Here is a 24882-nt window from a genome sequence, read left to right as displayed (position 1 = left end):
TTTGCATGAAGACGCTTTCACTTGTGGGGAGACCAAAGCTGGGGGCCATCAATATACGATATCCAAAATAATAAATCCAATAAGGAATGAAGGAGAGAATTATTTATCCAAGAGTGATGAGAATGTGGGACTGGTTAGCACAAGGAGTGAGGCGAATAAGAACATAAGAATTAGGAGCAGGAGTCGGCCATTCGGCCCCTCGAGTCTGCTCCACCATTTATTAAGATCATGGTTGATCATCGACCTCAACTCCACTTTCCCCCCTGGTTAGATGCAGGAAGAATGTTCCCGATGTTGGGGAAGTCCAGAACCAGGGGTCACAGTCTAAGGATAAGGGATAAGCCATTTAGGACTGAAATGAAGAGAAACTTCTTCACTCAGAGAATTGTGAACCTGTGGAATTCCCTACTGCAGAGAGTTGTTGATGCCAGCTCATTGGATATATTCAAAAAGGAGTTAGATGTGGCCCTTACGGCTAAAGGGATCAAGGGGTATGGCGAGAAAGCAGGAATGGGGTACTAAAGTTGCATGATCAGCCATGATCATATTGAATGGTGGTGCAGGCTCGAAGGGCCGAATGGCTTACTCCTGCACCTACTTTCTATGTTTCTAACCCTATATCCTTTGATTCTCCTGTAGTCCAAAAATCTAACTGTCGGCCTTGAATATATTCAGAGACTGAGCCTCTGGGGCAGAGAATTCCAAAGATTCACCACCCTCTGAGTGAAGAAATTCCTCCTCATCTCAGTCCTAAATGGCCGGCCCCTTATCCTGAGACTGCGGCCCCTTATCCTGAGACTGTGACCCCTGGTTCTAGACTCCCCAGCCCGGGGGGAAACATCCTCCCTGCATCTACCCTTAGAATCTTACACATTTCAATGAGATCACCTCTCATTATTTTATATAGAATGGATGGCATTTAAGGGGAGGCTAGATAAATACATGAGGGAAGAAAGGAATAGCAGGATATGGTGATGGGGTGAGATGAAGAGGGGTGGGAGGGGGCTGGTGTGGAGCATAAACCCCGGCATGGAGCGCTGGGGCCGAATGGCCTGTTTCTGAGCTGTGAAATTCTGCCTGATCCATCATCCAACTTGGATTCACAGATACCCAGCACTGATGAATCCTTAGAATGTGCGTCAAGGGAATGCTGGCAAATTAATCAATTTTGGAGGAAATCTAATAGTTCTGATATATAGCTTGGGGGAGGGAGAGGTGGGTCATTTACAGGCAGCAATCTGTTCCACAGCAACAAAAAAAATTTGCAAAGCCAAATCTGTCACAGCCCTGGAAGTCAGGCTGGCGCGTGCGAGCCCTTTCCAAGGCACCGTCTGTACATCAATATAACCAGCGGGACGATGTGTGTGTGGAGCATTCCGACCGACCCGAGAGACTTTAAAGTATGTATGTGCAGATATATCGATGTGTGAAATTAGGACGGGCTGGGACTGGGAAGGATGAGGAAATGGATCAGTCAGGCATTTGAAAAGCTGGTTCGGCGGTTGCAGAGTCGATCTCCACCGGACGCAACGTGGAAGGGGTTAAATTCTCGTGGCTGCTCGATTGGGACGAGTTCTTCGAAGGGAGAGTCTTCTCGTTGCGTGTGTGTCTGATTCTTTCTTTCTTCTTTGTTCTTTCTTTTCGGTCGTGTCGGGAACTGTTGGCAGATGGGTGGGACAAAGCAGGGGACCGACGGTCGGGCTACGCACCGGGAACGTCTGGCTCCAAAGAGATTGCCTTTCTCACTGGCTGTCCTCGCTGCCCTGATGTCGCTGGCTGGGGTCTTCCCCTGCCCGCGGGGCTGCAGGTGCACGGACAGGTCAAGGTCGGTGGAGTGCAGGGACTCGAACCTGAGCCAGATCCCGCAGGGAATCCCAGCCTGCGCCCGGCGCCTGCTCATCACCGGCAACAATATCCCACTGCTGGGGGAACAGTCGTTCGCGGGCAACGGCACCGGCCTGGCTCGGCTGGGCGCCCTCTCCCTACAGGCCAACCACATCCGCCGCATCGCGCCCGGCGCCTTCGACGGCCTGGCCAGCCTGAGGACCTTGAATCTGAGCGCAAACGCGCTGGCGTCCATCGCCGCGGACGCCTTCCTCGGGCTGTGCCGGCTGCGCACGTTGAGCATGGACCGCGCCCTTGAGCCGTCCGTGGAGGGCCAGCTGTGGGCCGCCTTGCGCCCCGGCAACCTGCCCAACCTCACCGAGCTCCGGCTGGCCGGCAACTATCTGACCGGGCTTCGGGAAGGAGCGCCGGCCAGCCCCGAATTGCAGGCGTTGGACCTGAGGCACAACCTGTTGCACCGCGTCGAGAGAGGGACCATCTCCAGCTGGCGCACGCACAGCCGGCTCAAGGTCTACCTGTTCGCCAACCCCTTGGTCTGCGACTGCGAGCTGCAGCCCGTGTACTGGTGGCTCAAGAACACGTCGCAGGCGGGCGACGGCCAGAGCCTCACCTGCTTCGGTCCGGAGGCCTTGAACGGGAGCATCCTCGGCCGGCTGAGAGCTGAAGACCTCAAGTGCCCGGAGGATACTTACGTCTTCTTCGCCATTGTCCTGGCGCTCATCGGAGCCACCTTCCTCATGGTCCTGTACCTCAACCGGAATGGCATCAAGAGATGGGCCAGCAATTTCCGAGAGGCTTGCCATGATCAGATGGAGGGCTACCAGTATAGATACGAGCAAGATCGTGAGCCCGGGATAGCCAGTGTTACGGCTGTTGTCTAGCAAAGTGTTTGCACCCTTCCTGACTGTACTCTCAGTAGCCTCCAACTAATAACTGAACATGTTTCAATCAGTCAAACAAAGTTGAACCAGAATGATCGCAACAAACTTTGTGTTCATGCCAAGGTATTATTTTGTACATTTCTTGTATATAACATGTACAAATCGGAGCGTACAATAAATATGCTAGATTCTCCAATTTACCATGTTGCGAGCCTAAATCAAGCACAATAGCGTTGGTAGGCCATGATCTTCATTGCTGCCATAGGATGGGGTCTATTCCAAATATCAACTATTCCAACCCACCCCTGGCCGGCCTCCCACATTCTACCCTCCGTAAACTCGAGGTGATCCAAAACTCGGCTGCCTGTATCCTAACTCGCACCGAGTCCCGCTCACCCATCACCCCCTGTGCTCGCCGACCTACATTGGCTCCCGGTTAAGCAACGCCTCGATTTCAAAATTCTCGTCCTCGTTTTCAAATCCATCCATGGCCCTCACCTCTCCCTATCTCTTTAATCTCCTCCAGCCCCACACCCCCCCCTGCCCCGAGATATATCTGCGCTCCTCTAATTCTGCCCTGCTGAGCATCCCTGATTATAATCGCTCCACCATCGGTGGCCGTGCCTTCAGCTGCCTGGGACCCAAGCTCTGGAACTCCCTCCCTAAACCTCTCCACCTCTCTACTTCTTTCTCCTCCTTCAAGACGCTCCTTAAAACCGACCTCTTTGAACAAGCTTTTGGTCATCTGTGCTAATTTCTCCTTATGCGGCTCGGTGTCAAATTTTAAATCTCATAACTCTCCTGTGAAGCGCCTCGGGACGTTTCACTGCGTTAAAGGTGCTATATAAATACAAGTTGTTGTTGTTGTCGATTTCCTCAGCTTGCTATGTGTTAACAACATCATAAGCAATGTTCCCTGTAAGCCGCCTTTTGTTCTGCGAGCACTGTTTCCTTTGGTCCCTTTAAATCCCTGCGCATGCGCAGTATATACTCAGGAGAAGCCGGTAAGCAATCTGCAGGATCTTTGGTCTCCGTATTTAAGGAAGGATATACTTGCTTTGGAGGCAGTTCAGAGAAGGTTCACTCGGTTGATTCCGGAGATGAAGGGGTTGACTTATGAGGAAAGGTTGAGTAGGTTGGGCCGCTACTCATTGGAATTCAGAAGAATGAGAGGTGATCTTATCGAAACGTATAAGATTATGAGGGGGCTTGACAAGGTGGATGCAGAGAGGATGTTTCCACTGATGGGGGAGACGAGAACTAGGGGGCATGATCTTAGAATAAGGGGCCGCCCATTTAAAACTGAGATGAGGAGGAATTTCTTCTCTCAGAGGGTTGTAAATCTGTGGAATTCTCTGCCCCAGAGAGCTGTGGAGGCCGGGACATTGAATATATTTAAGGTGGAGATAGACAGATTTTTGAGCGATAAGGGAGTAAAGGGTTATGGGGAGCGGGCGGGGAAGTGGAGCTGAGTCCATGATCAGATCAGCCATGATCGTATTAAATGGCAGAGCAGGCTCGAGGGGCCGAATGGCCGACTCCTGCTTCTATTTCTTTTGTTCTTATGTTCTGATCATCAACCTACCGGAGGATGTGTGTTTTTGAGAGATACAAAGACCAACGGAAATCTTCCTGTTCTTTTCCTCACTGTTGAAGATGGCGCCGGGCATTTCCCAATCGAGCTGCTCCGGGTAAATACAAACAGCCTGGAACTAAAACGCTGACGATTTGGTGCCGCACAAGATGGGCACTCGGAGATGCTGGTCTGTATTTCAGTTACAGGCAAACAAGCAGGAAAACAAACTGTGCCCGCAGCAAAAATGATGCAACTGCCCCTCCGACAGTGCGGCGCTCCCTCAGTACCGCCCCTCCGACAGTGCAGCACTCCCTCAGTACTGCCCTTCCGACAGTGCAGCACTCCCTCAATACTGCCCCTCTGACAGTGCGGCGCTCCCTCAGTACTGCCCCTCCGACAGTGCGGCGCTCCCTCAGTACCGCCCCTCCGACAGTGCGGCGCTCCCTCAGTACTGCCCCTCCGACAGTGCAGCACTCCCTCAGTACCGCTCCTCCGACAGTGCAGCACTCCCTCAGTACTGCCCCTCCGACAGTACAATGGTCCCTCAGTACTGCCCCTCCGGCAATACAGCGCTCCCTCAGTACTGCCCCTCTGACAGTGCAGCGCTCCCTCAGTACTGCCCCTCTGACAGTGCAACACTCCCTCAGTACTGCCCCTCCGACAGTATGGCGCTCCCTCAGTACTGCCCCTCTGGAGTGTGACTTGAACCCACAACCTTCTGACTCAAAGGCGAGTGTGCTGCTCACTAAACCACGGCTGATACTGTGAGGGTACATTTGCCCGGTGTTTATGCCCCACACCAGCCCCCTCCCATCCCTCTTCACCTCACCTCACCCCATCAGCATATCCTTCCATTCCTTTCTTCCTCATGTGTTTATCTAACTTAAAGGCCTCTACGCTATTCGCCTCAACCAGACCTTGCGGGAGCGAGTTCTACATTCTCACCACTCAAGGGATACGGAGCAAAGGCAGTGTAATGTATTTGCTTCATGGGTTCGTTTCGTAAGAATCCATAGCAACACATTGCTATTAAGAACGAGTTGGTTTATTAGCAAAAGATTTAACAATCACACGACACATTACCAGTTCATCCACCAGGCTCACAACCACCTGCCCCATCGTGGATCCCCCAAACCCAACTGGTTGGGGTTTTATTGAGTCTTGTGAACATCACGTGACTGGCTAAGCCACTCACAATGCAACAGCTCTACAAACCTGTGAGCATACTCACAGGGTGCATACCTTCATCATCATCATCATAGGCAGTCCCTTGAAGTCGAGGAAGACTTGCTTCCACTCTTATAGTGTTGTTTTGTCTGTAATGCACTTATGAATGACTCCACGAACTCACACTGTAGTGACCTTGGTCATTTCTTGTAACTCCAGAGTGAGGCACAAGCATAGTGGGCAGCCTTTTATACTGGGCCCTGCACACCTATGCAGGTGACCCTCAGGTCTCCCACCGCAGTGCCCTCTGGTGGACAGCCTCTGCCACAGGGGCAGGAAACCCCAGTCTCCACCAGTTGCACCCTCTAGTGGTGCCAGCATCGTATATACACAGTGTAAACCTTATTGATACATCAGGTAACAAGTCTCCATCTTATGCAACTTTACAGTGACTACACAGAGAATATATCTATAGTCTGCATATATAACAACTGTACAGTCCAATACGTGAATTACAGTCTCTGTCACAGGTGGGACAGACAGTGGTTGAGGAAAAGGGTGGGTGGGGAGTCTGGTTTGCCGTACACTCCTTCCGCTGCCTGCGCTTGCTTTCTGCACGCTCTCAGTGTCGAGACTCGAGGTGCTCAGCGCCCTCATGGATGCACTTCCTCCGCTTAGGGCAGTCTTTGGCCAGGGACTCCCAGGTGTCGGTGGGTATGTTGCACTTTATCAAGGAGGCTTTGAAGGTGTCCTTGAAACATTTCCTCTGCCCACCTGGGGCTCGCTTGCCGTGTAGGAGTTCCGACTAGAGCGTTTGCTTTGGGAGTCTCGTGTCTGGCATGTGAACAATGTGGCCCCGCCCAGCGGAGCTGGTCGAGTGTGGTCAGTGCTTCAATGATGGGGATGTTGGCCTGGTCGAGAACGCTGACGTTGGTGCGTCTGTCCTCCCAGACGATTTGCAGGATCTTGAGGAGACATGGTTGGTGGCACGGACTTAGTGCGCACACATATTGCAGTGTGGGCTGGTCTGTGCTGCCCCTGGGCCCTCACCTCTCCCGGGCCCTGAACTCTCACCTCTCCTGGGCCCCTGATCACGTCGCTCCGTGATCAGTCGCCGCTCCTGCACCCTGAGCTCGCCTCTCCTGCTGTACCTGCCCGCGCTCCAATCAGCGAATGGGTTATGTGACGTCCAATCCATCGCCCTCCAGCAACGCGCTGTACCGTGACGTGTACGTTACAGGTGGCTTGATGGCGTTGTTGTGCAGATCAGTTGGGTCTCTGTGAATGGCGGAGCAGGCTTGAGGGGCCGAATGGCCTCGCTCCTGTTCCCTCCGAGGTAGGTCGGAATAACAATGAACAGACTGGCTTGGGCAATGTTTGAGAAAACAAGCGCAGGTTTAATCAGGAGCAGGATAAACAATGTGAAGGCTGCAGAAGGCAGTAATAAATCAGAAGGTTCAGCAGATGAGGACAACCATCATTGAAGCAATTTCCAGCAAATTTACCCCTTGCAATGCCAAAAGTAATTACGAGATGTGGCTGCCAACATTTTTCATCCTCGTCCCATATGGCCAAACTGTCAATCACGTCATCGATGTCAGGTTAATAATGGGACGTCGATATATCAAACTCCACGCTGGCTATAAAGCATCCGTCAATACCAGGCAGCCAAACCTTTCCCCTCTCCCCCACCCCACACACCCCCGCTACACAGGACAACATTAATTGTAGCGATCTCCTGACAAATGGAAGGGGTGCTGAATCAGGGATTGTGAAAGAAGTCTTCAGGCGTTGAGTAATCCGAAGGATTTCGGGGCATCCGTGATTGTCAGGATACCCCTACCGCGGAGAATCATGGAAACTTACGGTACAGAAGGAGGCCATTTCGGCCCATCATGTCCGTGCCGGCCGACCAAGAGCTACCCAGCCTAATCCCACTTTCCAATTCTCGGTCCGTAGCCCTGTAGGTTACGGCACTTCAGGTGCACATCCAAGTACTTTTTAAATGTGGTGAGGGTTTCTGCCTCTCCCACTCTTTCAGGCAGTGAGTTCCAGACCCCCAACACCCTCTGGGTGAAGACATTTTCCCTCAAATCCCCTCTAAACCTCCTCCCAATTACTTTAAATCTATGACCTCTGGTTGTTGATCCCTCTGCTAAGGGAAATAGGTCCTTCCTATCCACTCTATCCAGGCTCCTCATAATTTTATACACCTCAATAAGGTCTCCCCTCAGCCTCCTCTGTTCCAAGGAAAACAACCCCAGCCTATCCAATCTTTCTTCACAGCTAAAATTCTCCAGTCCAGGCAACATCCTGGTAAATCTCCTCTGTACCCTCTCTAGTACAATCACGTCTTTCCTGTGATGCGGTGACCAGAACTGCACGCAGTACTCCAGCTGTGGCCGAACCAGTGTTTTAAACAGTTCAAGCATGATACATATGCAATAACTCAATAGACTGAATAATGTAAACTCCAAACAGGTACAAACCTGGCTCTACTTTATTAGGGCCCAAAGTAATCACATTACATGATGGCTGGCCTTTTATATCTGGACCGCACACGTGCATACAGCCCAATGACCTCCGACAGTGGCACCACCTGGTGGCTAGTAACCCCAAGCATACATACATGACAATATCCCCCTTTAAGATATTAGTAACAGTCTTTTTACAAATTGAGATGGTCCGGGGCTTTCCGCTCCCGAGTTGATCGTCTCAGTTCAACTCCAGCCTTGGGCGAGTGTTCTGAGTCTGTTATGACTGGGGGCTGGGGCCGATCTGATGGGAGTGACAATGACCATGTCAGGGATTGAAAGTCCAGATTCATTGATGACAGCGGAGTTCTCTGATGACTGAGGGTAGGTTGGTTGGTCACTGATTGTGTCTTCCTCAGACTGTTCCGGTTCATCCGTGTGCCACAGCTTTATCTGATCAACATGTTTCCTGCATGTCTGCCCATTCTCGAGCTTAATGATAAACACTCTGTTACAGTAACAGTACCTGTAATCCACTTGGGACCGTGACCATAATTTAGTACATGCACAGGATCATTGATAGAAAAGTCACGTGACACAGTAGCGCGATCATGATACCACTACTGACTTTGACGTCTGTATTTGACACGATTATTCAAGTCAGGATGAACAAGCGAGAGTCTGGTCTTGAGACCTCTCTTCATCAATAGTTCAGCAGGGGAGACCCCGGTAAGCGTATGGGGTCTTGTCCTGTAACTAAGCAATATGCGTGACAAGCGAGTCTGCAGTGAACCTTGAGTTACACGTTTCATACTCTGTTTGATGGTTTGGACCGCACACTCTGCTTGACCATTAGATGCAGGTTTGAATGGTGTTGACCTCACATGTTTGATACTATTGAGTTTCATGAACTCTTGAAACTCCATACTGGTGAAGCAAGATCCGTTGTCACTTATAACGATGTCGGGCAGACCATGAGTGGCAAACATGACACGAAGGCTCTCAATGGTAGCTGTGGATGTGCTGGATAACATGATTGTACACTCTATCCACTTGGAATAAGCATCCACCACAACAAAAACATCTTTCCCAGGAAGGGACCTGCAAAGTCGATGTGGATCCTGGACCATGGTTTGGACGGCCACGACCACAGACTCAGCGGCGATACCACTGGTGCTTTACTAAGCTGCATGTAAGTGTTGCACTGATGCACACATGATTCCAGATCAGAGTCAATTCCAGGCCACCATACATGAGGCCTGGCAATGGCTTTCATCATGACAATACCAAGATGCGTGCCATGTAGATCAGGCACAAATTCCTCTCTGCCTTTTTTGGGCATTACGACACAATTACCCCACAGTATACAATCTGATTGTATGGATAGTTTGTCTTTGCGACGGTGGTAAGGTTTGGTTTCATCACACATTTGCTTGGGTATGGCAGACCAATCACCACTAAGGATACAACGTTTCACAACCAATAATATTGGGACCTGGCTGATCCAGGTCTTAACTTGTTGGGCCGTGACTGGGGTTCCTTCACTTTCAAAAGCATCCATGACTAACAGTAGATCTGCCGGTTGTGGCGTTTCCACCTCCGGTGTGGGCAACGGCAGATGGCTCAATTCATCGGGCACAATTCTTGGTGCCAGGTCTATGGCGAATGACATAATCATAGGCAGATAATGTCAGTGCCCACCTCTGGATGCAGGACAATGCATTGGTATTGATACCTTTGTTTTACAAAAACAATGAAATGCATGGCTTGTGATCTGTTTCCAGTTCAAACCGAAGACCAAACAGGTACTGATGCATCTTTTTAACCCCACACACACAGGCTAATGCTTCTTTCTCTACCATGCTGTAGGCTCTTTCCGCCTTTTTGAAGCATATGCATCAGGTTGTAATTTGCCCGACTCATTAGCTTGTTGGAGCACACAACCAACTCCATATGATGAAGCATCACAGGCCAATACTAGACGCTTACACGGATCATAATGTACCAGCAGCTTGTTAGAGCAAAGCAGATTAGTAGCTTTCTCAAAAGCTCCGTCTTGGTGATATGATCCCTTGGCATGCAGGTACAGCAGGCGGTGAAGAAGGCAAATGGTATAGACATAGAAACATAGAAACATAGAAAATAGGTGCAGGAGTAGGCCATTCGGCCCTTCTAGCCTGCACCGCCATTCAATGAGTTCATGGCTGAACATTCAACTTCAGTACCCCATTCCTGCTTTCTCGCCATACCCCTTGATCCCCCGAGTAGTAAGGACTTCATCTAACTCCCTTTTGAATATATTTAGTGAATTGGCCTTAACTACTTTCTGTAGTAGAGAATTCCACAGGTTCACCACTCTCTGGGTGAAGAAGTTCCTCCGCATCTCGGTCCTAAATGGCTTACCCTTTATCCTTAGACTGTGACCTCTGGTTCTGGACTTCCCCAACATTGGGAACATTCTTCCTGCATCTAACCTGTCTAACCCCGTCAGAATTTTAAATGTTTCTATGAGGTCCCCTCTCATTCTTCTGAACTCCAGTGAATACAAGCCCAGTTGATCCAGTCTTTCTTGATAGGTCAGTCCCGCCATCCCGGGAATCAGTCTGGTGAACCTTCGCTGCACTCCCTCAATAGCAAGAATGTCCTTCCTCAGGTTAGGAGACCAAAACTGTACACAATACTCCAGGTGTGGCCTCACCAATGCCCTGTACAACTGTAGCAACACCTCCCTGCCCCTGTACTCAAAGCCCCTTGCTATGAAGGCCAACATGCCATTTGCTTTCTTAACCGCCTGCTGTACCTGCATGCCAACCTTCAATGACTGATGTACCATGACACCCAGGTCTCATTGCACCTCCCCTTTTCCTAATCTGTCACCATTCAGATAATAGTCTGTCTCTCTGTTTTTACCACCAAAGTGGATAACCTCACATTTATCCACATTATACTTCATCTGCCATGCATTTGCCCACTCACCTAACCTATCCAAGTCGCTCTGCAGCCTCACAGCATCCTCCTCGCAGCTCACACTGCCACCCAACTTAGTGTCATCCGCAAATTTGGAGATAATACATTTAATCCCCTCATCTAAATCATTAATGTACAGTGTAAACAGCTGGGGCCCCAGCACAGAACCTTGCAGTACCCCACTAGTCACTGCCTGCCATTCTGAAAAGTACCCATTTACTCCTACTCTTTGCTTCCTGTCTGACAACCAGTTCTCAATCCATGTCAGTACACTACCCCCAATCCCATGTGCTCTAACTTTGCACATCAATCTCTTGTGTGGGACCTTGTCGAACGCCTTCTGAAAGTCCAAATATACCACATCAACTGGTTCTCCCTTATCCACTCTACTGGAAACATCCTCAAAAAATTCCAGAAGATTTGTCAAGCATGATTTCCCTTTCACAAATCCATGCTGACTTGGACCTATCATGTCACCTCTTTCCAAATGCACTGCTATGACATCCTTAATAATTGATTCCATCATTTTACCCACGACCGATGTCAGGCTGACCGGTCTATAATTCCCTGTTTTCTCTCTCCCTCCTTTTTTAAAAAGTGGGGTTACATTGGCTACCCTCCACTCCATAGGAACTGATCCAGAGTCAATGGAATGTTGGAAAATGACTGTCAATGCATCCACTATTTCCAAGGCCACCTCCTTAAGTACTCTGGGATGCAGTACATCAGGCCCTGGGGATTTATCGGCCTTCAATTCCATCAATTTCCCCAACACAATTTCCCGGCTAATAAGGATTTCCCTCAGTTCCTCCTCCTTACTAGACCCCCCGACCCCTTTTATAACCGGAAGGTTGTTCGTGTCCTCCTTCGTGAATACCGAACCAAAGTACTTGTTCAATTGGTCCGCCATTTCTTTGTTCCCCGTTATGACTTCCCCTGATTCTGACTGCAGAGGACCTACGTTTGTCTTTACTAACCTTTTTCTCTTTACATATCTGTAGAAACTTTTGCAATCCGTCTTAATGTTCCCTGCAAGCTTCTTCTCATACTCCATTTTCCCTGCCCTAATCAAACCCTTTGTCCTCCTCTGCTGAGTTCTAAATTTCTCCCAGTCCCCAGGTTCGCTGCTATTTCTGGCCAATTTGTATGCCACTTCCTTGGCTTTAATACTATCCCTGATTTCCCTTGATAGCCACGGTTGAGCCACCTTCCCTTTTTATTTTTATGCCAGACAGGAATGTACAATTGTTGTAGTTCATCCATGCGGTCTCTAAATGTCTGCCATTGCCCATCCACAGTCAACCGCTTAAGTATCATTCGCCAATCCATCCCAGCCAATTCACGCCTCATACCTTCAAAGTTAGCCTTCTTTAAGTTCTGGACCATGGTCTCTGAATTAACTGTTTCATTCTCCATCCCAATGCAGAATTCCACCATATTATGGTCACTCTTCCCCAAGGGGCCTCGCACAACGATATTGCTAATTAATCCTCTCTCATTACATAACACCCAGTCTAAGATGGCCTCCCCCCTAGTTGGTTCCTCGACATATTGGTCTAAAAAACCATCCCTTATGCACTCCAGGAAATCCTCCTCTACCGTATTGCTTCCAGTTTGGTTAACCCAATCTATGTGCATATTAAAGTCACCCATTATAACTGCTGCACCTTTATTGCACGCACCCCTAATTTCCTGTTTGATGCCCTCCCCAACATCACTACTACTGTTTGGAGGTCTGTACACAACTCCCACTAACGTTTTTTGCCCTTTGGTGTTCTGCAGCTCTACCCATATAGATTCCACATCATCCAAGCTAATGTCCTTCCTAACTATTGCCTTAATCTCCTCCTTAACCAGCAATGCTACCCCACCTCCTTTTCCTTTTATTCTATCCTTCCTGAATGTTGAATACCCCTGGATGTTGAGTTCCCAGCCCTGATCATCCTGGAGCCACGTCTCCGTAATCCCAATCACATCATATTTGTTAACATCTATTTGCACAGTTAATTCACCCACCTTATTGCGGATACTCCTTGCATTAAGACACAAAGCCTTTAGGCTTGTTTTTTTAACACCCTCTGTCCTTTTAGAATTTTTGTTCTTTGCCTTGGGTTTCTCTACCCTCCGCTTTTCCTCATCTCCTTTCTGTCTTTTGTTTTAGCCTCCTTTTTGTTTCCCTCTATCTCCCTGCATTGGTTCCCATCCCCCTGCCATATTAGTTTAACTCCTCCCCAACAGCACTAGCAAACACTCCCCCGAGGACATTGGTTCCGATTCTGCCCAGGTGCAGACCGTCCGGATTGTACTGGTCCCACCTCCCCCAGAACCGGTTCCAATGCCCCAGGAATTTGAATCCCTCCCTGCTGCACCATTGCTCAAGCCACGTATTCATCTGAGCTATCCTGCGATTCCTACTCTGACTAGCTCGTGGCACTGGTAGCAATCCCGAGATTACTACTTTTGAGGTCCTACTTTTTAATTTAGCTCCTAGCTCCTTAAATTAATTTCGTAGGAACTCATCCCTTTTTTTACCTATGTCATTGGTACCAACGTGCACCACGACAACTGGCTGTTCTCCCTCCCTTTTTAGAATGTCCTGCACCCGCTCCGAGACATCCTTGACCCTTGCACCAGGGAGGAAACATACCATCCTGGAGTCTCGGTTGCGGCCGCAGAAACGCCTATCTATTCCCCTTACAATTGAATCCCCGATCACTATCGCTCGCCCACTCTTTTTCCTGCCCTCCTGTGCAACAGAGCAAGCCACGGTGCCATGAACTTGGCTGCTGCTGCCCACTCCTGATGAGTCATCCCCCTCAACAGCACTCAAAGCGGTGTATCTGTTTTGCAGTGGGATGACCACAGGGGACCCCTGCACTACCTTCCTTGCACTACTCTTCCTGCTGGTCTTCCATTCCCTCGCTGGCTGTGGACCCTTCTCCTGCGGTAAGACCAACTCGCTACACGTGATACTCACGTCATTCTCAGCATCGTGGATGCTCCAGAGTGAATCCACCTACAGCTCCAACTCCGCAACGCGGACCGTCAGTAGCCGGAGGTGGACACACTTCCCGCACATGTAGTCGTCAGGGACACTGGTGTTGTCCCTGTGTTCCCACATGGTACAGGAGGAGCATATCACGTGACCGAGCTGTCCTGCCATGACTTAACCCTTAGATACACTTAAATTGCCGACAACAATGTTAAAAGTTACTGACTAATAAAGAAAAAGAAAAACTACTCACCAATCAGCTGCCAATCACTTACCACGTTGGCTGTGACGTCACCTTTTGATTTCTTTCTACTTCTTTTTTGACTTCTCTCAGCTGGAGCTGCACAAGTACGCCTCTCTCGACTCCCGCCTCTCTCGACTCCCCGGACTGCTGAGCCTTTTATAGGCCGCTGCCTCTCTCGACTCCCGCCTCTCTCGACGCTCCCCGGACTGCTGAGCCTTTTATAGGCCGCTGCCTCTCTCGACTCCCGCCTCTCTCGACGCTCCCCGGACTGCTGAGCCTTTTATAGGCCGCTGCCTCTCTCGACTCCCGCCTCTCTCGACGCTCCCCGGACTGCTGAGCCTTTTATAGGCCGCTGCCTCTCTCGACTCCCGCCTCTCTCGACGCTCCCCGGACTGCTGAGCCTTTTATAGGCCGCTGCCTCTCTCGACTCCCGCCTCTCTCGACGCTCCCCGGACTGCTGATAATGATTAATGTAAAACGTAATGGTGTGCTGGTATCGATGGAATTGGACACGGGTGCGAGTCAATTAATAAGATCATGGCTGATCACTCCCTCAGTACCCCTTTTCTGCTTTCTCTCCATACCAATCAATAATGTTGGCTTTCATAGCTAGGGGATTTGAGTATAGGAGCAGGGAGGTCTTACTGCAGTTGTACAGGGCCTTGGTGAGGCCTCACCTGGAATATTGTGTTCAGTTTTGGTCTCCTAATCTGAGGAAGGATGTTCTTGCTATTGAGGGAGTGCAGCGAAGGTTCACCAGACTGATTCCAGGGATGGCTGGACTGTCATATCAGGAGAGACTGGATCAACTGGGCCTTTATTGACTGGAGTTTAGAAGGATGTGAGGGGATCTCATAGAAACGTATAAGATTCTGACAGGACTGGACAGCTTAGATGCGGGAAAAATGTTCCCGATGTTGAGGAAGTCCAGAACCAGGGGACATAGTCTTAGGATAAGGGGTAGGCCATTTAGGACTGAGATAAGGAGAAACTTCTTCACTCAGAGAGTTGTTAACCTGTGGAATTCCCTGCCGCAGAGAGTTGTTGAGGCCAGTTCATTGGATATATTCAAGAGGGAGTTAGATATGGCCCTTACGGCTAAGGGGATCGAGAGGCATGGAGAGAAAGCAGGAAAGGGGTACTGAGGGAGTGATCAGCCATGATCTTATTAAATGGCGGTGCAGGCTCGAAGGGCCGAATGGCCTACTCCTGCACCTATTTTCTATGTTTCTATGTTTCACGTTGGAGTCTGTCCAGTTCGATTTCGACCTTCTCCCTCATCATCTACGGAACTGCCCGAGCTTTGTGATGGACGGGTTTTGCATCTGAGTCCACGTGGATCTGTACCTCGGCTCCCATGAAATTGCCGATGCCTGGGTCAAACAGCGAGGGGAACTTGCTCAGCACTTGAGCACATGGAGCATCATCCTCCGATGACAACGCTTTGATCTCGTTCCTGTTCCATTTGATTTTTTAAACCAGTTCCTACCGAACAGCGTTGGACCATTGCCTGGAACAATCCATAACGGTAAATCGTGAACCGCACCATCATAGACACCTTGATTACTGTACTGCCAATCACTGATATGTGTTCTTTAGTGTACGTATGCAACTTGGCATTGACTGGACTCAGCTTAGGCCTCACAGCCTTAGTATCCCACAGCCTGTCGAATGTCCTCTGGCTCATTATTGATTGACTCGCACCCGTGTCCAATTCCATCGATACCGGCACACCATTACGTTTTACATTAATCATTATCGGTTGGCTCTTTGTTAGGAACGAATACAGTCCATACACTTCCTCCTCTGGTATCTCGGATTGCATATCCAGATCCGAGCTAGACTGGTCATCATCCTCCACGTGGTGTGTCGCAGCACGCTTGCTCAGTTGCGGACACATGCGCTGGAGATGCCCCACTCTCGAACAGCCTTTACAAATATACTGTTTAAACCGACACTGATGAGGCCGATGATTGCCCCCACAACGCCAACATGATGATATCGGATTCATTCCCGTTGGCAGACTTTGAGCAGTCACAGGTTTCGCAGTCGGGTAGGCCCTGCCATATGCAGCTCTGCCAAACGACGATACTATCTTTTTTTGCACTACTTGCCGAGTTCCGATTGTTCGATGATATCTGCTTTAAGTTTTTGTCCGCCGTCATGCATGCCTGGGCAATCGTGACGGCCTTGCTCAAATCCAGCGTCTCGGCTGCCAGTAGCTTACGCAGGATCACCTCGTGGTTGATGCCGATTACAAAGAAGTCCCGCAGCATGTCTGCCAACGCAGTTTCAAACTTACATGGTCCAGCTAGACGTCTTAGGTCGACAACGAATTCCAATACATCCTGGCCCTCAGAATGAACGTGCGTATAGAACCGATACCTTGAGATGATGATGCCTTAATCTGGTTTGAGATGGTCACGTTCCAGAGCACACAATGTTTCATAGTCTTTGTCTGTTGGACTTAAGGGCGAGAGGAGATTCGTTATGTGTCCATAGATTTTCGGACCACAAACCATGAGGAGGACCGGTCGGCCGACGAACTGCGTCTGCCTCTTTCTCCATTTTGTTGGCCAAGAAGCACTGGTTCAAGCGGGCTACAAAGTCTGACCAATCGTCTCCCTCCACGAATCGCTCCAGAATTCCAATTGTGCTCATTTTTGCATGTGAAAGTTCTTGTTACCTCGTCACCAAATATTGTGTATACAATAACTCAATAGACTGAATACTGTAAACTACGAACAGGTACAAACCTTACTCTGCTTTATCAGGGCCCAAACTGATTACATTACAAGATGGCTGGCCTTTTATACCTAAGTCGCAAACACGTGCGCACAGCCCAATGACCTCCGATAGTGGCGCCTCCTGGTGGTTAGTAAACCCAAGCATACATACATGACAAAGAAACATAGAAACATAGAAAATAGGTGCAGGAGCAGGCCATTCGGCCCTTCGAGCCTGCACCACCATTCAATAAGATCATGGCTGATCATACAACCTCAGTACCCCTTTCCTGCTTTCTCTTCATACCCCTTGATCCCTTTGGCCGTAAGGGCCATATCTAACTCCCTTTTGAATATATCTAATGAACTGGCCTCAACAACTTTCTGCGGTAGAGAATTCCACAGGTTAGCCACTCTCTGAATGAAGAAGTTTCTCCTCATCTTGGTCCTAAATGGCTTACCCCTTCTTCTTAGACTGTGACCCCTGGTTCTGGAACTCCCCAGCAACGGGAACATTCTTCCTGCCTCTAACCTGTCCAATCCCGTCAGAATTTGATATGTTTCTATGAGATCCCCTCTCATTCTTCTAAACTCCAGTGGATACAAGCCCAGTTGATCCAGTCTCTCCTCATATGTCAGTCCTGCCATCCCGGGAATCAGTCTGGTGAACCTTTGCTGTACTCCCTCAATAGTAAGAACGCCCTTCCTCAGATTAGGGGACCAAAACTGAACACAATATTCCAGGTGTGGCCTCACCAAGGCCCTGTACAACTGCAGTAAGACCTCCCTGCTCCTATACTCAAATCCCCTAGCTATGAAGGCCAACATGCCATTTGCCTTCTTCACCGCCTGCTGTACCTGCATGCCAAACTTCAATGACTGATGTACCATGACACCCAGGTCTCGTTGCACCTCCCCTTTTCCTAATCTGTCACCATTCAGGTAATATTCTGCCTTCGTGTTTTTGCCCCCAAAGTGGATAACCTCACATTTATCCACATTATACTGTATCTACCATGCATTTGCCCACTCACCTAACCTGTCCAAGTCACTCTGCAGTCTCTTAGCGTCCTCCTCACAGCTCACACCACCACCCAGCTTAGTGTCATCTGCAAACTTGGAGATATTACACTCAATTCCTTCATCTAAATCATTGATGTATATTGTAAATAGCTGGGGTCCCAGCACTGAACCCTGCGGCACCCCACTGGTCACTGCCTGCCATTCAGAAAAGGACCCATTTATTCCGACTCTCTGCTTCCTGTCTGCCAACCAGTTCTCTATCCACGCCAATACATTACTCCCAATACCATGTGCTTTGACTTTGCACACCAATCTCTTGTGTGGGACCTTGTCAAAGGCCTTTTGAAAGTCCAAATACACCACATCCACTGGTTCTCCCATGTCCACTCTACTGGTTACATCCTCAAAAAATTCTAGATTTGTCAAGCATGATTTCCCTTTCATAAATCCATGCTGACTGGAACCGATCCTTTCCAAATGCGCTGCTATTTAATCTTTAATAATTGATTCCAACATTTCCCCCACCACCAATGTCAGGCTGACCGGTCTATAATTACCCGTTTTCTCTCTCCCTCCTTTTTTAAAAAGTGGTGTTACATTAGCTACCCTCCAGTCCATAGGAACTGATCCAGAGTCAATAGACTGCTGGAAAATGATCACCAATGCATCCACTATTTCTATGGCCACTTCCTTAAGTACTCTGGGATGCAGACTATCAGGCCCTGGGGATTTATCGGCCTTCATCCCATCAATTTCCCTAACACAATTTCCTGACTAATAAGGATTTCCTTCAGTTCCTTCTTTTCGCTAGATCCTCGAACACCAAAGCATAACCTCCCTGTTCTTGTATTCTATGCCTCGGCTAATCACAGAACGGCTACAGCACGGAAGGAGGCCATTCGGCCCGTCGAGCCCGTGCCGGCTGTCTGCAAGAGCCCCTCAGCCTGTCCCACTCCCCCACCCTTTCCCCGTAGCCTAGCTAAGAAAACAACCCCAGCCTATCCAATCCTTCCTCATAGCTAAAGTTCTCCAGTCCTGGCAACATTCGCATAAATCTCCTCTGTACCCTCTCTAGTGCGATCACATTTTCCCTGTAATTGAAGAGCATTTGTACTGTAATTACTGCAGCAAATCGAATACGGCCAGGGTGCTCTCCTGGACTAGTTTTGATCGCCTGGATGGGTCGGAGAGGAATTTTCCCAGATTTTTTCTCCCTAAATTGGCCTGGGTTTTTATCTGGTTTTTGCCTCTCCCAGGGGATCACATGGCTCCGGTTGGGGTGGAGTGTCGAATGTTTTCAGTGTAAGGGGTGTCGCAGTTGTGTGGGGCAGACTGGTTGGGCTGGGTGCTCTATACCTGTCCGTCATTGTTCATTGTTCAAAGGTTTATATGTAACCTTCAGGGCTGCTGACCGAGGGCCGTGCGGCTCTTTGTCGGCCGGCGTGGACACGATGGGCTGAAATGGCCTCCTCCTGTGCTGTAAATTTCTATGTTTCTATGTTGCTATTTGTTTTGAAATGATTGAGAAACCCAGGATTGGGAGTTGACCAGAGTGGGGTGAGTACTCCCCTCCGACAGTACAGCGCTCCCTCAGTGCTGCCCCTCCGACAGTGTGGCGCTCCCTCAGTACTGCCCTTCCGACAGTGCAGCACTCCCTCAGTACTGCCTCTCCGACAGTGTGGCACACCCTCAGTACTGCCCCTCCGACAATGCTGCATTCTCTCAGTACTGCCCCTCCGACAGAGCAGCACTCCCTCAGTATTGCCCCTGCAACTGTGCGGCGCTCCCTCAGTACTGCCCCTCCAACAGTGCCGCACTCCCTCAGTACTGCCCCTCCGACAGTGTGGCACTCCCTCAGTACTGCCCCTCCGACAGTGCAGCACTCCCTCAGTACTGCCCCTCCGACATTGCGGCACTCCCTCAGTACTGCCCCTCCGACAGTGCAGCACTCCCTCAGCACTGCCCCTCCGACAGTGCAGCGCTCCCTCAGTACTGCCCCTCCGACAGTGCGGCACTCCCTCAGCATTGCCCCTTCGACAGTGCGGCACTCCCTCAGCACTGCCTCTCCGACAGTGCGGCACTCCCTCAGCATTGCCCCTCAGACAGTGCAGCACTCCCTCAGCACTGCCCCTCCGACAGTGCGGCGCTCCCTCAGCACTGCCCCTCTGACAGTGCAGCACTCCTTCGGTACGGCACTGGAGAGTCAGCTTAGATCATGCGCTTAAATCTCTGGGGTGGGACTTGAACCCACGACCTTCTGCCCCATAGGCGAGAGTGTGAACGACTGAGCCACAGGTATAACGAGGACGCATGCTGAATACTCATTGGGACATGATTTATATATCACACGGGTAACCGATTGAGCTATCAGACCGTCCCACTGATAGAAAACACATCATGACCGACGACTGCTCTCGATTATCCCCTCGTCAAGGTCACTGAGGCTGGATGATGTGTTTATTGATGGCTGTGGGCGGATGTGTCTATTCTGAGACGCACGATCTTTGGCCAGTGGGCCGATACGAGGAAGGAAATAAATGGAATGTGCTTGCAATAAATATTTCCAAACATTGTCCACAGCGAGGTATTAGATTGCGGGGTGATTGTCGGTGCAAATCATTATGCAAACGATGACACTGACTGTGTTACCAGTGACCATTCAGTCTTAAGCTGCTTCCATATCTCTGCCCTACAGACCAGCAAAGCTGTAAAGTAATGGACCATTATCACTAACAGGGTGCAATTACTGGTATGTTTGGCACGGTTCTCCACAAGGTTCTGCAAATCCCCTGGGAGGACAGACACACCAATGTTAGCGTCCTCGACCAGACCAATATCCCCAGCATTGAAACACTGACCACTCTCGACCAGCTCCGTTGGGCGGGGCCACATTGTCCGCATGCCCGACACGAGACTCCCAAAGCAAGCGCTCTACTCGGAACTCCTACACGGCAAGCGAGCCCCAGGTGGGCAGAGGAAACGTTACAGGGACACCCTCAAAGCCTCCCTGATAAAGTGCAACATCCCCACTGACACCTGGGAGTCCCTGGCCATAGATCGCCCCAAGTGGAGGAAGTGCATCCGGGAGGGCGCTGAGCATCTCGAGTCTCATCGCCGAGAGCATGCAGAAACCAAGCGCAGGCAGCGGAAGGAGCGTGCGGCAAACCAGACTCCCCACCCACCCTTTCCTTCAACCGCTGTCTGTCCCACCTGTGACAGAGACTGTAATTCCTGTATTGGACTGTTCAGTCACCTGAGAACTCACTTTTAGAGTGGAAGCAAGTCTCCCTCGATTCCGAGGGACTGCCTATGATGATGATGATGATAATGGTTAATAATTCATTGAAGAGGGCAAGGTTTGATGTCAATAATCAGCTTTTCCTGTTTCTCTCTCTCTCTTTCCTTCACTTGTTTAGGGCCCTGTGGGGATTTTTACTGGGGGGTGGGTTTTGAGCGGATAAGGCTTGTGTCAAACCCGCTCGAGCTCATTGGTTTGAGGCCCAGGGATATTTCAGCTCATGGACGGAAATAGGCAGCTTTCTGGCTTTGATTAAGAACATAAGAACTAGGAGCAGGGGTCAGCCATTTGGCCTCTAGAGCCTGCTCCGCCATTCAATAAGATCATGGACTCAGTTCCACTTCCCTGCCCGCTCCCCATAACTCTTTACTCCCTTATCACTCAAAAATCTGTCTATCTCCGCCTTAAATATATTCAATGACCCAGCCTCCACAGCTCTCTGAGGCAGAGAATTCCACAGATTTACAACCCTCTGAGAGAAGAAATTCCTCCTCATCTCAGTTTTAAATGGGCGGCTCCTTATTCTGAGATTATGTCCCCTAGTTTTAGCTTCCCCTATCAGTGGAAATATCCTCTCTGCATCCACCTTGTCGAGCCCCCTCATTATCTTATATTTCAATAAGATCACCTCTCATTCTTCTGAACTCCAACGTGTATAGGCCCAACCTCCTCAACCTTTCCTCATAAGTCAACCCCCTGGGTTGAGATGGTTGTCCAATGGGGAGAGATTGAGTAGATTGGGCACATACTCTGTAGTTTAGAAGAATGAGGGGTTATCTCATTGAAAAGTATTAAGGGATTGACAGGGTAGATGCAGGGAGGATATTTCCCCCGGGCTGGGGAGTCTAGAACCAGGGATCACAGTCTCAGGATAAGGGGTCGGCCATTTAGGACTGAGCTGAGGAGGAATTTCTTCACTCAGAGGGTGGTGAATCTTTGGAATTCTCTGCCCCAGAGGGCTGTGGAGGCTGAATCGTTGAGGGGGTTCAACACTGAAATAGATTTTTGGTCTCATCGCCGAGAGCATGCAGAAAACAAGCGCAGGCAGCGGAAGGAGCGCGCGGCAAACCAGACTCCCCACCCTCCCTTTCCTTCAACCACTGTCTGTCCCACCTGTGACAGAGACTGTAATTCCCGTATTGGACTGTTCAGTCACCTGAGAACTCACTTTTACAGAGGAAGCAAGTCTTCCTCTATTTCGAGGGACTGCCTATGATGATGATGAGAATTTTGGACTCGAGGAGAATCGAGGGATATGGAGATCGGGCGGGAAAGTGGAGTTGAGGTAGAAGATCGGCCATGATCTTATTGAATGGCGGAGCAGGATCGAGGGGCCGTATGGCCGAGTCCTGCTCCTAATTCTCCTAATTCATCTGGGCAGGTGATAATTCTGGGGTCTGGAGATGACCTGCCGACACCAGGTCACGTCCCGGGGAGTGAGGGGGTGGCGATTGGGGCGTTTGCTGATTGGGGTGTGAGGGCGGGGAGCCCAGTCTCCTGCTCCCCCTGCCCCATGAAGAAAAGTTCCTTACTCACCTTAGGGGGCCCTCTCTGCTTCCCCATTCAGTCGACGTTGAAAGTCCTGCTGGCCCTGGGGCTCTGATTTGTGCGTATTTGCATACAATTCACAGCACAGAAACAGGCCATTCGGCTCCAGGTCCGTGCCGGGGTTTATGCTCCACATCAGCCTCCTCTCACCCCTCTTCATCTCATCCCTTCAGCGAAGGTTCACCAGGCTGATTCCCGGGATGGCAGGACTGACATATGAGGAGAGATTGGATCGACTGGGCTTTTATTCACTGGAGTTTAGAACGATGAGAGGGGATCTCATAGAAACATATAAAATTCTGACGGGACTGGACAGGTTAGATGCAGGTAGAATGTTCCCGATGTTGGGGAAGTCCAGAACCAGGGGACACAGTCTAAGGATAAGGGGTAGGCCATTTAGGACCGAGATGAGGAGAAACTTCTTCACTCAGAGAATTGTGAACCTGTGGAATTCTCTACCTCAGAAAGTTGTTGAAGCCAGTTCGTTGGATATATTCAAAAGGGAGTTAGATATGGCCCTTACGGCTAAAGGGATCAAGGGGTATGGAGAGAAAGCGGGAAAGGGGTACTGAGGTGAATGATCAGCCATGATCTTATTGAATGGTGGTGCAGCCTCGAAGGGCCAAATGGCCTACTCCTGCACCTATTTTCTATGTTTCTATATCCTTCTATTCCTTTCTCCCTCATGTGCTTATCCAGCTTCCCCTTAAACCCATCGATATTATTCGCCTCAACCACTCCCTGTGGCAGCGAGTTCCACATTCTCACCACTCTCTGGGTAAAGAAATTTCTCCTAAATTCCCCATTGGATTTATTAGTAGCTATCTTATATTGATGGCCCCTAGTTCTGGTCTCCTCCACAATCGGAAACATCTTCTTTACGTCTACCCAATCAAACTCTTTCATAATTTTAAAGACCTCTGTTAGGTCACTACTCAGCCTTCTTTGTTCTAGATTAAAGAGCCCCAGCCAGCACAGTCGGTCTTTCCTGATAGTTGTAACCTCTCGGTTCTTCCTCGCTGCCAACCCCCGCAATCGCTGGCCTAGCCCCGCGATCCACCATCCCCCAATACTCCCACCACCGCGCCCCCCCCCTGCCTCCCCATGTTCTCTCTGCTACACTCCCAGCCCCAAGCCAGCCAGCCCCGATATTCCCTTGCTCAGTACCTGTACCATCCAATTTAACGTGACCTCCCCTCATCTGGCAAACATCCCTTATCCCGAACAGGCCCGGTCCCAAGGACAAGGCAGGTTCAACCCGTAATAACCTCTCAGTTCTGACATCATCCTTGCAAACCTTTTTTCAGCCTTCTCCAGTGCCTCTAAAGCTCCCAAAGCAAAAGCTCTACTCGGAACTCCTACACGGCAAGCGAGCCCCAGGGGGGCAGAGGAAATGTTCCAAGGACACCCTCAAAGCCTCCCTGATAAAGTGCAACATCCCCACCGACACCTGGGAGTCCCTGGCCAAAGACCGCCCTAAGTGGGAAAAGAGCATCCGGGAGGGCGCTGAGCACCTCGAGTCTCGTCGCCGAGAGCATGCAGAAATCAAGCGCAGGCAGCGGAAGGAGCGTGCGGCAAACCAGACTCCCCGCCCACCCTTTCCTTCAACCACTGTCTGTCCCACCTGTGACAGAGACTGTAATTCCCGTATTGGACTGTTCAGTCACCTGAGAACTCACTTTTAGAGTGGAAGCAAGTCTTCCTCGATTCCGAGGGACTGCCTCTGATGATGATATCCTGTTTGTAATTTGGCGACCAGAACTGTGCACAGTGCTCCCAGTGTGGTCTAACCATGGTTCGATACAACTTTAACATAACTTCTAACTCTGAATGTCATGTCTGCCTTGTTCCAGCGAGGAGAGCTGCGTTAAAATTGCTCCCCTTGTGTGTTTGCCTCGCCTCGATCTCGCTCTCTATGGGAGTAATATTACGAGTCGCTGCTCCTGATGGGGGAGCCCAGCCCACAGGAATGCACAGAGGAATTGTTGGCCCAGAGGCACGATGGTCCAAATGGCATCATTCTGTGCTGTATTATTCTGTGAATTTCACAACCATCCATCTCCTTCTCTGCCTTATCCGCTCATTGGGGAGTGAAAGGGGTTACAGCGGGCCCTGGGGGTACTTGTGCATGAAACATGTTA

At 50.0% G+C, this 24882-nt stretch overlaps 1 protein-coding gene across 1 annotated transcript; it reads left to right on the top strand.

Moving 5' to 3' along the window:
* The first annotated feature begins 1667 nt into the window (after positions 1–1667).
* On the top strand, positions 1668–2726 carry LOC139274673 (trophoblast glycoprotein-like). The gene is made up of 2 exons (XM_070891350.1): positions 1668–2104; positions 2345–2726. Exons 1-2 carry the CDS (start codon positions 1668–1670, stop codon positions 2724–2726), a joined length of 819 nt encoding a protein of 272 aa, XP_070747451.1.
* The last annotated feature ends 22156 nt before the right edge of the window (positions 2727–24882 follow it).

The sequence above is a fragment of the Pristiophorus japonicus genome, chromosome 10, assembly GCF_044704955.1.
Source record: "Pristiophorus japonicus isolate sPriJap1 chromosome 10, sPriJap1.hap1, whole genome shotgun sequence".
Classification (NCBI taxonomy): Eukaryota; Metazoa; Chordata; class Chondrichthyes; family Pristiophoridae; genus Pristiophorus; species Pristiophorus japonicus.
The sequence above is the reverse complement of the archived record's forward strand: the minus strand, read 5'-3'. Positions and strand labels throughout refer to the sequence as shown.

Bases quoted from the DNA above. Each gene is read 5' to 3' on its own strand.
- LOC139274673 (XM_070891350.1), top strand. From the start codon at position 1,668: ATGGGTGGGACAAAGCAGGGGACCGACGGTCGGGCTACGCACCGGGAA. The intron at 2,105-2,344 runs GTGCCGGCTGCG...GCGCACGCACAG, and splicing joins GCGGACGCCTTCCTCGGGCT to CCGGCTCAAGGTCTACCTGT.